At 41.2% G+C, this 14,144-nt stretch overlaps 1 protein-coding gene across 2 annotated transcripts; it reads left to right on the top strand.

Annotated features, from left to right (window-relative positions):
* The first annotated feature begins 109 nt into the window (after positions 1-109).
* Positions 110-13,255, top strand: BORCS7 (BLOC-1 related complex subunit 7). Of its 2 annotated transcripts, XM_082425411.1 has the most exons (6): positions 110-1,743; positions 3,618-4,097; positions 9,732-9,794; positions 9,903-9,946; positions 11,236-11,256; positions 12,371-13,255. In XM_082425411.1, the coding sequence occupies exons 2-6, from the start codon at positions 3,801-3,803 to the stop codon at positions 12,420-12,422; spliced, it is 477 nt and encodes a 158-aa protein (XP_082281537.1). In that variant the 5' UTR covers positions 110-1,743; positions 3,618-3,800; the 3' UTR covers positions 12,423-13,255. The 2 variants fall into 2 exon arrangements, with proteins under 2 accessions (XP_082281537.1, XP_082281538.1); XM_082425412.1 differs by lacking the exons at positions 110-1,743; positions 12,371-13,255 and adding an exon at positions 12,134-12,364 and having other exon boundaries at positions 2,493-4,097.
* The last annotated feature ends 889 nt before the right edge of the window (positions 13,256-14,144 follow it).

Below are 14,144 nucleotides of genomic sequence, written 5' to 3'. Positions count from 1 at the left end.
TCAGCCTATCCTGCCAGAGAGAAGGCCGTGCGGAGAGAAGGCCCTGAGGATGAGAACCGTGGCACTCAGGGTGACAGCGTGAGGCCGCAGACATGTGAGTGAGGCCACCTCAGACCTTCCAGCCACCAAGTGAACGCAGCCCCGTGAGTGAGCCCAACAAACATCACTGGAGCAGAGATCACCACCCGTGATAAATTCCTGAACTTCCGCATCACGACCAATAAAATGGTGGTTGTTTTAAGCCACTAAATTTGGAGGGCCGGGAGGGGGAGTTGTTGTTAGGCAGCAACAACTTAGCCTTAACAAGACAGTGCTCTTAACCAGAGCCAGGGGTGGCATCTTCTGCATGTTTCTAAGCCTTCATTATGTCCATTATGGTTAGGCAAAAAGGAAATATCCAGTCAAAATCTGACAAGGGAATATTTATAAAACTAAATGGGGGAGGGGATTCTGGGAAGGTGCCACAGCATGAAGCACCAGGAATCTATCTCCCACCTAGACAACAACTGCATTGGTAGAATCTGTCTGATCCAACCATTTTGGAACTTTGAAGGCTTGCAACTTCCATGGGAAGACTTAGATGGTAAATTGTGGTGAATGTCAGTCAATTTTGGCTCTTAGCACAGTAGGAGCTACCCATCCTCCATCCCCAACCCCTTGGCAGACAACTGTGCATGTTTTCCTGGAACCACTGCCCACAGCTTGTGGGAGCTAGGGTGGGCAAAAAGGACCCTGTCCTCCAAATATCGGCATCTCTGCTCTGAGTGCTGATGGCTGCTTCTGATCACAGAGTGCAGACGAGAAGGTGGGCGGCCGTTGTTGTTGTACCTTCCCCACATTGTCGCAGCCCCTTCACTTCTGGTTGAAGTGACTTCCAGGGGATTTAAAAGCCCAGAGCCCTTCTCCTCCCCTCCCTTCCACCCCCTGGTCGTTTTTGTTTTTTTTTTTTTGCCACGCCACGCAGCTTGTGGGATTTTAGTTCCCTGACCAGGGATTGAACCTGCATCCTCAGCAGTGAAAAAGTGGAGTCGTAACCGCTGGACTGCTAGGGAATTCCCACCCCCTGGTCAGTTTTTACATTTCCCACTTTCTGGAGCCAGACATTAAGGACTGGGACATTCAAAAACAACTGCATGTATGGAGAAAATTAGAAAGTGACTGTGTGTGCCCAGGGAAAGGCTCAGAAAAGACTGGGAAGACCTTCAGTTTACACTTTGGCTGATCCTCAGCAAAGAGACTGCGTACAACAGTTAAAAACAAAAACAAACAATAAGGAAGACAAGCAAACCCTGAGAAAGGGGAAAATCTGGTTTCCAGAGTTATCACATTATTAAATTCAAAAGTCCAGTGTTCATAAAAAAAAATCACAAGGCATACAAAGGAACAGCAAAGTATGGCCCACTCAAAGGAATAAAACAAATCAGTAGAAACTGTCCCTGAAAAAGACCTAATGTCTGATATACTAGACAAAGATTTCAAAGTAACTGTCTTAAAGATGCCCAAAAGACTAAAGGGAGATATGGAGAAAGTCAAGAAAATAATGTGTAAACAAAATGGAAATATCAATAAAGAGAAAACTTACAAAGAACCAAAAAGAAATTATGGAACTGAAAAGTATAATTGAAATGAAAAATTTATTAGAGAGATTCAGAGGAGATTTAAGCAGACAGAAGACTCAGTGAACTTGAAGATAGGACAACGGATAGACCCTGATTGTTTGGTTTGCAAAAGGGATTCACTGAGGTGAGTTGTCATTGACTGAACGTATTTCAAACAAGTTCTGGTGCTATATTAGTTTTCTATTGTGTGTAACAATATTACCACAAATGCAGTGGTTTAAAACAACACATATTTATTATCTTATTATTTCTGTGGTCAGGAATCCAAGAACAGCTTTTCTGAGCCATGTACTTAGAGTCTCAGAAGGCTGCAATCAAGGTGTGGGCCAGCTTCTCATCTGGAGGCTCGATAGGGGAAGGATCTGCTTCTCCACTTGCCTGGTTGTTAGGAGCAGTCAGTTCCTTTTGGTTGTTTGACTGAGAGCCTCATTTTTTTGCTGGCTGTCAGCTGGAGCTCAGCCCTCAGTGACTAGATGACACTTGTAGTTCCTTGCCACATGGAGTTGTCCAATATGGCCACTTGCTTGCTCACAGCTAGAAAGGGAGAGACTCCAGCAAGATGAGCCTTACAATCTTATGTAATGTAATCACATAATCACTTACATATAATCACATATCTCCCATCACCTACACATATACTATTGGTTAGAAGCAAGTCACATGTCCCACCTACAAGTAAGAGAGGTGGAATACACAAGGGCGTGAACACCAGGAGATAGGAATCATGGAAGCCAGCTGTCAGTGGCCAGTCTGTCTACCACAGGTGGCTACTTGTTACCATGGCTCTACCATGGCTCAGTCTTTTCCTAAGTTTATGGGTGTGCAGCAACTGGAGTCTCTTACACTGCTGTTGGGAATGCAGTGGTAAACTTTGAGAAATGGTTTGGCAGTTTCTTGAAAAGTTAAAGACTTACCATATGACCCAGCCATTCCACTCCTAGATATTACTCAAGATAAATGTAAACAAACTCACATAAAGACTTGTATATGAATGTTCATAGCAGCTTTATTCATAAAACCCCCAAATGGAAACAACCCAAATGTCCATTAACAGGTGAGTGGATCGACAAAATGAGATATATCCATACAATGGACTATTTCTCAGCAATAAAAAAGGAACATACTAGTGATATACACAACTAAGTGAATGACTCTCAGAATGTTATGCTGAGAGAAAGAAGCCAGACCAAAAAAAGTACTTCCTGTATGATTCCATTTATATAAAATTCTAGAAACCCAAATTAATCTATAGTGCTAGAAAGCAGATCCCTTGTTGCCTGGAGTGAGGGATAGATGGACTACAAAGGGGCACTTGGAAACTTGTGGGGGTGATGAAAATGTTCTGTATCTTAATAGTGGTGGTAATTCACAGGTGTACACATCCATCACACTCATCAAATTGTATGCTTTAAAAGAATGTAGTTATTGAACATAAATTATACCTCAATAAAGTTAAGAATAAGAATTAAATGAAAGAATCAGAGACATATGAATCTAGACACTTGGAAGAGAAAGTAATGTTGATACTGAGTATAGGTGATTTTAAACATAATTCGCCAATTTACCATTGTCATCTCTCTCGTGCATTAGCTAAAAAAAAAAAAAATAGAGCTACATGAAACACTTCAGATACTAATTATTTTCAAGGTGATGATCAGTTTGCTTTAAATAGAACAAAGGGGTCATTTATCACTAAAAATTACTAGAGATGTAAAACATTTTTCATACCTATTGACTATCTTATTTACTTTTTTAACTGCCTGTTTGTGAACTTTGCCAATTTTTCTATTAGCTTGTTCTTCCCGGTTCTTCTGTTTGTTTACATGCCTCCTCAGCCTGGGAGCTCACTGGAGACAAGGACTGCATCTCTTCTCTTTCTTTACCTCAGCCCAGCAGTGTTTGGTATTTCGTTCATGAAATGTTTGCTAAAATTGAATTGATCTTTAATTCATTCTCATACACTTTGGAGAATTTAACTTTATTACTTCTGTTTTACAGATGAGGAACACAAGATGCTGCAGAGGCTGAATAATTTGCAGTCACACAACTAAACGGCAGAATTGGGACTGTAATCCAGGCCTTCTGATTTTAAACCATGGGTTTATTGAAATTGTATTCCATCCCCTCCACTGATGTTTGCCTGGGCCCTGTCTTCTTCAGGATATCAACTGAGTATTTTAAATGAATTTAAAGTTATCAAAGCTCACCCTCCGCTACGCGCATGCGTCCCTTCCTTTTCCCATGGTAGGAAAAAAAAGACACCGCCTCCTTTCGCTTTGCTCATCTTTTGGCCCTTGCGACTCGCCATCGCCCGTGGGGAGGCGTTCACTGGTTGAAGTGATGGCGACTGGGACCCCAGATTCGCAAGCGCGATTCGGTCAGTCTGTGAAGGGGCTTCTCACGGAGAAGGTGAACACCTGTGGTACTGACGTGATCGCGCTCACCAAGCAGGTGCTGAAGGGCTCCCGGAGCTCCGAGGTGAGCTGGGAGTGGACTCTCCGGGCTTAATACCCGGAGACTCGACTTCCATAGCCGTGGGAAGAGGGTCGCGTTGCATCCTGGGAATTGTAGTCCGTGAACTAGTGGAGACGGGAGAAGACCTCGTTCCGGAGGGCGCGTGTTGCATTCTGGGGTGTGTATCTCTTTGGGTAGGACTAGTGGTCCTGTGAGCCGGGGGGGAATGGAGGCGGGGGAGGCGGGGGAGAAGAAACGAAATGATGGGAATCGGTGCTTCAAAGCAGAGATCGCCGCAGACGACGGATGAGATAGTGGTCCTAACGAGTTCCTCATTTGTTTCTCAGAGTTGTCTCTAGTGAAGATCTGTCTCTTTCGGCCTCTAAATTCCGCGTGTTTTTGCCTTCAACATTCCATATTCCTTCCACACTTTTATGCATCGTCTGTCCACAGATTTGTTCTTTTCTGACTTGTCTTTCTGGCCACATTCTTGGTTTTCTGTTTCTTAGATTAGCTTTCTCCTTTGCCGTGATTTTTCCCTCATCATCCTCTGGCTGATTCCGTGTCTGGGATTATTTGATAGCTTGTCACACCAGCAAGCTTTATATGTGTACACTGTCTCTCTCAAAAAAAGGACCTATCCATTGTACCCTGAGATATTCACCCAAGTGAAATGAAAATATATGTCCACACAAAGACTTGCACATGTTCATAGCACATTTATCCATAATAGCACCAAACTGGAGACAATCCAAATGCCCACGAGGCAGGTGATTGGACAAACAAAATGGGTCTAATGACCCAGCCTTTCAACTTCTAGGTTTTAACCAGGAGAAAAGAAAACATATACATCATGTTGTTACATAAACCAGCCATGCACATAATGTATCATCTAAGATGGCCAGGTTTGGAGTCTTTAAAGTGGAAAACGTCTTGAATACACTTGTAAAACAATCTGGGGACAGAGTCTTTAGATTTCTATGACTTTCTCCTGTAGGCCATTGTCTTGCTCATAATTAACTCAGTAGCAGTGTATCTTAGCTACTTATTTTCAAGAAGTATTTTTGATTTTCAAGTTAGTTTTCATAACAGTAGCACCTCTTTCTCTCCCACTCTTTTTTTACTCATGTTTCATCACTTTCTTATTATTTCATTGTTATGTAGTCGCATTAGCAAACATAATATGTTTGCAAGCCATCACATTTGTATATGAATGTTCAAAGCAGCTTTATTTATATTAGTTTAAGGTCCAGTAGAGTTATCCTTACAAAATTAGCTTTCATGTTATGTCCTTAACTTCTATTGATAGTGGCTGCAAGAAACAGCTGAATGAAAAAAGTGTTTGCGTTTACCATAATACAATTGTTGAAGTCACTGATCTGATGATCCCAGATATGCTTTGTATGGGGTCCACATGGTATACTTATTTTAGGATTCAGTATCAGAGGAGAGTTTATCTTTTTTGTAGAACTGTTGTGTTGCCTTTTACCAAATAAGAATTACGCAACTTATTGTGTTTCACTTTTTGCCTTGGTTGCACAGAAGTTGCTTTGTCAGTTTTAGTGGTAGACATATCTGCTTCCTTCTCCTTTTCATGATTTTTAGATTCTATTTCACCTTTTCAAAAAAAAAAATGTGTGTGTGTTTTATGTCGTTTAATTCATTAAGTCTTCACAATCACTAATAAAGGAGGTACTTCTCTTACAGAGAGGAATTTCGCTTGTCCAGGGTCCCACAGAGCTAGGATCACAGAGCTAGGATTCAAACCTAGGCAGACAGGTTCTAAGCCCACACTCTTTGACGTCACTTCTCTTGGCCGCTAGCTGGATTAAGTGGCCAAAAAGCCACAGTGCCACCACTGACTGCCCTAATACGGCTTGCTGCTTCCCGTTCCTGCTCCTCGTGTATTTTTCATGAGGGCTTCTTCCGTAGTAGATTTAGACAGGATGCTCAGTAAGCGGTGTGGATTGAGTTAAGCTGAAGCCAGTCCAACTTTCTGGGATAGAGTTGACACATATCTCAAGTCTAAACTTCTTTTTTACGGGATCTCTTACATGACACTTACCACATACCATATTGTATTTTTCTGTAGTTATGTATTTTTGCCATTTCCTTTACTAGGCTCTGAGGTTATGGGAGTGTCTTACTGATTTTCAATCCTTCTTAGCCCACAGAGCATTGCTTCTCTCTTCAGCAGTCTCCAGATAGCTATTTTGTTTGAGTAACTGACAATTTCCACGTATAAAACACTCATTTCACAGCATCCACTTGACACATAGAGTGTCTGCTATGTGCCAGGAACTGTTCTAGGTACAAGGGAGACGTTGGTACACAAAACTAAGTCCCTGTACTTAGAAAACTTCCATTTTAGTGAAGAGACAGACAAAAAAATGAAACACAAAAAAGATGGTAGTAAATGCTATGAAGAAAAATGAAGCTGGGAATAGAGAGTGCTGAGAGGGTTTTCCCTAAATAGGGTGGTCAGGGAAGGGCTGTCTCTCTGAGGCGGTAGCATTCGAGCAGACGCTTGAATGAAGTGAGGGAGCAAACCATATGGACATCTGGAGACAGAGAGTTCCACGTCGAGGACACGGCAAATGCAGAGGCCTTGAGATGGGAATGTACGTAAGGAATGCAGGGAGGCCAGTGTGACTGGAGCACAAAGTGAGGAAATCATACCAACTTATGTCCACGGCACAAAGAATGCTTGTGACTAATACGCTCCTCTCGTGCACACCTGCGCTTCTGCTCCTCCAGGTGAATTGTGTGCTTGGTAAGGGTTCATTGTGTTTTTTTCCTAAACCTGTGTAAGGCACTTGTGCTTGCTATTGCAACTACATTGTTTCATGGAATGATATGGGAAATGATGAAATATGAGCGCAGAAAAAAAGAGGGTTGCTGTTGCTATGAAAACTAAGTTGAAAATTAGCAATACTTGTTGAAGAGAAGTACCAAGACAAACTGGTATTGAGTTAATTATGAGCAAGACAGTGGTCCAAGCCTTGGAGGAAGTTCATAGAAATCTAAAAAGATTCTGTACTCAGGTGGTTTTACAGGTGTATTTGAGATGTTCCACTTTAGGGAAACTGAAACTGGAAATCTTAGGTGATATGTTACGTGTGTGGTTGGTTTATGTAAGAAAATGATGCACAATGTCAGTGACTACATCTGTCATCACAGAAAAGGCCTTGGCCCTATATTCCAATAGCCCCTGCATTCCAGGCCATCACAAGTCCCCTCAAGCCTATCTTCTAAATACCTCTCAAGCCCCCCGTGCCCCCTTTTTTAACTGCCACTTCTGTGGTTCAGGTCACTCTCATTGCTCGCCTGGAATACTGCAGTGTTCTCCTAACCAGTCTCTCTGCCTTTAGTCCCCTGTCTAGTCCATCCTGTTTACCACATTCTAAAACAGTAAATCTGATCATGCCACTTTTTTGTAACATTATATTACTTCGGAATTCTAAACACCAGCCGTTAGGTCTCAGCTTAGAAGTCACTTCTTTTAGGAAGCCTTCCCTGAGCACCTACCCAGTAATGGGTTAATCACTCCTGCCTCCTGAACTCTCAGGGCATTCAGTGCTTGCCCCTCAGCACTTACCACAAGGTATTGTAGTACCTTTGTCTTCTTTGTCATCCCAGCCTGTGAGCCCTGTAAGGATGGGGGCTATGTCTCTTACTGGCTCATAAGCACTTAGTAACTATTTGTTGACTGAATGAGGAAGATTCTGTTAGAACCCTTTCTTTTCTGCCATCGGTTTGTCAGTCACTATCCATAGGAGTTTGGAGTTTGTCACTTAAAAGTGGCCACAAGGAGGGAACAGGAACTCTCATACCTGGTGGGTGGGAATGCAAAATGGTATAACCTTAATGGGGGGTGGGTGGCAATATGTAGCAAAATTAAAACCCTCTGATCCAGCAGTCACAATCAAGATTCTGAGTCTATCCAAAGACATGCTGGCAAAAAGATACAAAGAACTATGAGGTATTTTTTGTAGCACTACTTACAATAGCAAAAGACTGGAAACAGCCCCAAAGTCTTTAGCGGAGGAATGGTTGAATAATCTTATGAGACATCTATTCAGTGGCGTGCTCAGCAGCCCTGAAAGAACAAGGTGGAGACTCAGTATATACTGCTGCAGATCCATCTCAGTATATATTGTCAAGTGAAGATAGCAGGGTGCAGAAGAGTGCATATGGTAGGTTACATTTTATGTAAAGGGGGCAGAATATATACATATGTCCATTGTTTGTAAAGGAACAATGGAAAGATAAACCAAAAACTAATTTAAAAAATATTTATGCATAGGGGAGAGATCCCGGGGAGGGGAAGAGGCTGGATAGGTCTTATTTTATTGTTTTGCCTTTAGAAGCATGTAAAGTTTTATTTTTTTATTTTTTATTTTTTTATACATTTATTTTTATTTATTTATTTTTGGCTGCGTTGGGTCTTTGTTGCTGTGCGCGGTCTTTCTCTAGTTGTGGCGAGCGGGGGCTACTCTTGGTTGCGGTGTGCGTGCTTCTCATTGCGGTGGCTTCTCTTGTTGCGGAGCACGGGCTCTAGCCGCGTGGGCTTCAGTAGTTGTGGCATGAGGGCTCAGTAGTTGTGGCACATGGGTTTAGTTGCTCCATGGCATGTGGGATCTTCCAAGACCAGGGCTCGAACCCATGTCCCCTGCATTGGCAGGCAGATTCTCAACCACTGCGCCACCAGGGAAGTCCCAAGTTTTATTAATTTTTAAAGTTAAAAAGAAAAATAAAAGTTGCTGTGAGGGAAGGAATCTGGAGGCTGGAGCAGTGCTGGTGTCCTGGTTAATTTGAAGTCATCTGTCCCCCTTTCACCAGAATCTCTCTGACCCAAGGGAACAGGGAGGGTTGGTAGGACACACATAACAGTAGCTCCCTTTACATGGTTGGACTGCATGTCTGCCAGGAACAGGGTGCCACAGGAGGCCAGAAACCTCTGTTGATCTGTTCTTGCCTCTCTGTGAGGAGGCAGATCTGCTGACCGCAGGCCACCCAGCTGAAACAGAGCTCACTCAGCCTTTCTCTCTTGGCCTCAGGGCCCAGCTATCAGTGAACTCATTAAAGTCTGCTGCCGCACTTCTTTCTTTTCTCTTCCCCAGCTCCATCTGGCCATCCTTTACACATGGTTTCCCACTTTAAAGCCCAAGCTTCTCCCCAGGCCTTTTTACCCCCTCTGTGTCTCTCATTCCATTTCTCAACAGCTACATTCCTTCTGTCCTTTAAAGCCCTATCCTAACTCCTGCCCTCTCACTCCTCTCAAACCACCCCAAATCTCAAGTTTGCCTTTAAAGAATCAGAAGTTAGGTTCTCACTGGGTTTGTGGAGCCAGAGTTTGTTTTCGCAGACTTTGCCTCTCAGCACTTGATTAATAAACTCAGCAGTTATGGAGGACTTGATTTCTCAGGCTGTGGCCTTCAGAACAGATGTCGAGCCCATGCCAGAACTGCCGTAGTGACAATGAAATGGATTTTCAACATGAACAAATGGGAAATTATCCTCCTTTACATTTGGAGGGTTTATATTTGTATGGGGTGGAGGGTGGGCACGGAGAAGGGGTGGTGGTAGAACAGCTGCAGAGAAGATTACAGGAAGTTTGGAAGTTTTGATTATTACCATTTTATTTTTGTCTTCCAGCTGCTAGGTCAGGCCGCTCGAAACATGGTACTACAGGAAGATGCCATCTTACACTCAGAAGATGTAAGAAACAATTTCTGTTATGATTTGGGTTTTATATGCACAGTTTGTGTGGCTTCAGGGAAGTGGAATGTTCTATTTCTCTGTTTTTCTTTTCTTTTTTTAATGCAGAGTTTAAGAAAAATGGCAATAATAACGACACATCTTCAATACCAGTGAGTATGCCCTCTCCAGTGCCTACTGTACTTAACTAAGCAATCGTTTTCTGCAGGCTGTTTCTTGTGGCCTTTGTGCTTCAGCACATTTTCCTGTGGAGGCAGGAGCTGGGAGTAAAGGAGGGGTTAGTCAAGGATGTGTTCCCTCTGGAAGAGATGCTTGAGACTGCAGAAGAAGTTGGGGTATGGGGTGTGATCAGAGTGGGGACCACCTTTGTGAACCTCTCTGATAATTTGAGGGCTTCTCAGAAGGAGAGACTGCAAACCCCATAAGGGCAGGGCCTATCCAGGACCACACGCATGCACAGCGCTTGGCACCCAGTAGGCACATAACCAGTATCTGTCCGCTGTCTGTGCCTGAGGTCTTTCCTGGAGCGTCTGCACCTTCCCTGGAGAATCGAGTATAACCATGTTCTTTATGTTACATTCCCATATATAACCCAGCCCTAACTACGTATAAATCATCCAGAAGATTTTGAAATATAGAGACCCCTTTTGGACAAAATTATAATTTAATTAACTTTTCATCTTATTTCTTTTTTTTTTTTTTTAAGGGGAACGCTATTTATTTATTTATTTTTTTGACTGTGTTGGGTCTTCGTTTCTGTGCAAGGGCTTTCTCTAGTTGCGGTGAGCGGGGGCCACTCTTCATCGCGGTGCGCGGGCCTCTCACTGTCGTGGCCTCTCTTGTTGCGGAGCACAAGCTCCAGATGCACAGGCTCAGTAGTTGTGGCTCACGGGCCTAGTTGCTCCGCGGCATGTGGGATCTTCCCAGACCAGGGCTCGAACCCGTGTCCCCTGCATTGGCAGGCAGATTCTCAACCACTGCGCCACCAGGGAAGCCCCATCTTATTTCATTTTGCCTTTTATTTTATGTAGTTGACATTATACTTATGTACCTATTAGAAATATCTGATTGGGAATTTAACTCTTGATATTTAAATAGCTAAATGTTCATTTTTTGGGGTGTGTACATATCAGGTATGTGACCATTTGGCTCCACATACCCAGACTGAATTTAAGCCATACTTGTAGTTTGTTAGACCATATCCCTCACTCTGATAGAATATTATTACATCTTTAGGTTTAGAACCATCTTTTCAGCAACTCTGCACTCAGATATTGAACCCCTGTTCAATAGCACAATCTTAGGATAGAATGGACAGAAATATAAAATGTGACAAGCTGGAAATTTGTCCTGCCTATGTATACGTATCTGACCAAAAATAACTTTTACTAGTTTGCTGCATTTTCTTATGTTTATTTTCCTCTTTCCTTTTCTGATTTAGGCAAGAAGCTATTCAGAAGAAGTAAGTAACCCCAAAGGTAGAGGAGTGGGGGGCCAACGAACTGTAGCAGGCTGGGGGGAATTATGCTGCTGGGCCTAGGATCAGTACAAAACTCTGGTTCACAGAGGCCCTTAAATTGCCATGTGTTCTAGGATAGCTCATTGGGAATATAAAGAATATTTCAAAGGCATGCAGTAAGTCAATTCACTGCTAGCAAAGGCTTTCTAAAAGTTATAGGGTGTAGAGACCAACCTTGAGGGTAGAAAACCTTTTACATTGGTAATACTCATTAAGTAAAGTAAATGTGCTAAAGTCATTGAACAGCCTTGTTTTTGTTTTTGGTTTTTTTTTTTTTTTAAACACTCTTTTAAATTTTATTTATTTATTTATTTATTTATTTATGGCTGTGTTGGGTCTTCGTTTCTGTGCGAGGGCTTTCTCCAGTTGCGGTGAGCGAGGGCCACTCTTCATCGCGGTGCGCGGACCTCTCATTATCACGGCCTCTCTTGTTGCGGAGCACAGGCTCCAGACGCGCAGGCTCAGTAATTGTGGCTCGTGGGCCTAGTTGCTCCGCGGCATGTGGGATCCTCCCAGACCAGGGCTCGAACCCGTGTCCCCTGCATTGGCAGGCAGATTCTCAACCACTGCGCCACCAGGGAAGCCCCTTGTTTTTGTTTTAAGTAGATTAAATCTGTCCCTTGCAATGTTGTTTACACTACTAGTTGGCTTTACAGATCTTTTCTTCATAGTTTAAACATGTCTGGGACCCTAGTGGACCAGTAGAAATTTTGATTTAGTTCAACAGAACTATGCATATAATATACTTTGTGCAAATCATTTGCACAATGAGATGTCTTTTTTTTTTTAACATTGATCACTTTTTTTTTTTTTTTTTCAGTATCTAGTCCTCCATTTTTTCTAGGGAGAACATACGAAATTGGACTTGCAGGGACAGGAAACCATTACATACAAAGAATGTAGAGGAATACCCCTATCTCTGCATCCAACCATGGATCTGACCCCATCAATAGCCCCCACATTTAAAGCCAAAAGAAAGTATGATTGCTTAGAGAGGGTTGCTATGACAACGAGATGCTCATTCTAGATAAACCTTTTTCTCTATTCTAATTTGTAGTGTTGAGCAGTCATCAAATCTACAGGACCAGTTAAATCATCTGTTGAAGTAGAACGTGTTATGAGAGGGCAGAAGCACTTTGCCTAACACTGAGGAGGAAATATCTTACATAACCACTGTGCTATGGGTTTGATTTTCCATTTTCTTCTTCAAAAGTTAAGTTAGAATAAGATCTGTGATGGTGAACAGTTTCTCCTGAAAGGAAGTTAAGTGATTGAATTTTGAAAGCACTTCTTGAATCAAACCAACCCATGCTCTTATTGAATTTTTAAGTTGCTCTGTTAATTTGATATTAAAGCAAAATTAAAAGATGTCTTAGTTTTTCTCATAGAACTTTAATATGTCAAAAGCCATATTGTCTAAATGTGTTTCTTAAGCAAATACTGAGTAGTGTTTTAAATTCAGACTTAGAGCTTCTATTGTGAATGTATAAGAATGATTACTATTGTTTTTAAAGACTATTTTTTCTTTTAATCATACATTCAGGAAATATTTTAATTTCATGGTCACAGAATGGTGATTAGGTAATACCTGTTGTTTTCTTTTCTTTTCTAGTACCTAAGAGGAGATAGTTATTTTATTTGTTGTAGCAAATTCCTACGTGAAAATTAGGCAAATGGTATCATATCTGGCCAGCTGCAACCTCCTGCCTTGACCTTCATTCCTAGGGTTTCTTTGTTGTTGTGACTCTTGATTAAGTGGCCTTGGGTTCATTTTGTAATTTTGCTAGTCATCAGCAAATTCACTTGTATGACATTATTGCCAAGTGAGAATGCAGTTGAGTTACTGTGATTCCGGTATAGGGTTGTGCCATGTAGAAAACCTTATCTTTATAGACATTTACCTATGTTCATTGAATTTATCTCATTAAATGTCATTACTGTTGTCTGTTGTCAAGTCTGAATGTCTATGCTTTATTTGAATTTAAAATGGGACTTCCAACCTGTTTTAGCTCAGTTCTTAATTCACTAAGGTATTGGGAGAAAGCTCACATAAGAAAATGGTGTTTTTACTGAAAGAAAAAAAGCAAATATGAGTCCAATTTAATTCATATTCTATATCATCAAGTTGACTAATCATATCAGATTACATTTATTCCTCATTTTATATATATATACATTAACTTAAAGTAAAAAAACAGTATGAAGGAATTCACTTATACATTCATTCTATAAATGTTTATTACAATTATTAAATGTAAACAGGCTCAATTTACCTTAAAAAGAAGGCTTGCAAACTTACAGCAATTGTCATATTAGTAGTAAACCATTTGATGTTACTATCACAGTTTGTATTCAACATTTTGCTGGAAGCCACACCTGGTGCAGAAATTAAAATTAAATGTAATTATTAGCAAGGAAGAGACAAAATTGTTATACGGTAGGATAATCTACTTAGACAATCCAAGAACTGATTTTTTTAAAAAGTCACCAGTTTAGAAAACAAAACAAAGTTTAACCATCCAAGTATACACCAAGCAAAGAAATATTTAAGATGAAAAACAATTAAAGTATGGTCTATGTTTCTTCCTCATGCTGGAACAAATATTAAAGAAGCAGTGACTGCTTATGTTATATCTGATAAAATAAATTTCACAATCAAAATTTGAATAGTAAATAAAGATGAAATTTACATTAAATAATGAAAACCTAGTAGTACTGATTTAGTCATTTTAAAGAACATAATGCCAAAATACATGAAAGAAAAGTAGACAGAAATGTGAGAGCAGGCAGAAATGTATACATACTTTGATAGTTTGTTTCTTATAGAAATA

Source organism: Balaenoptera physalus (assembly GCF_965194825.1).
Source record: "Balaenoptera physalus genome assembly, chromosome: 14".
NCBI classification, from domain to species: Eukaryota; Metazoa; Chordata; class Mammalia; order Artiodactyla; family Balaenopteridae; genus Balaenoptera; species Balaenoptera physalus.
Note: the sequence above shows the minus strand (reverse complement) of the source record. Positions and strands in the feature narration are given on the sequence as shown.

Excerpts from the sequence above, each read along its gene's own strand:
- BORCS7 (XM_082425411.1), top strand. The coding sequence starts at position 3,801 with ATGAATTTAAAGTTATCAAAGCTCACCCTCCGCTACGCGCATGCGTCC. Across the intron at positions 9,795-9,902 it reads CCATCTTACACTCAGAAGAT|AGTTTAAGAAAAATGGCAAT; the intron begins GTAAGAAACAAT and ends TTTTTAATGCAG. Across the intron at positions 11,257-12,370 it reads CAAGAAGCTATTCAGAAGAA|TGTTGAGCAGTCATCAAATC; the intron begins GTAAGTAACCCC and ends TCTAATTTGTAG.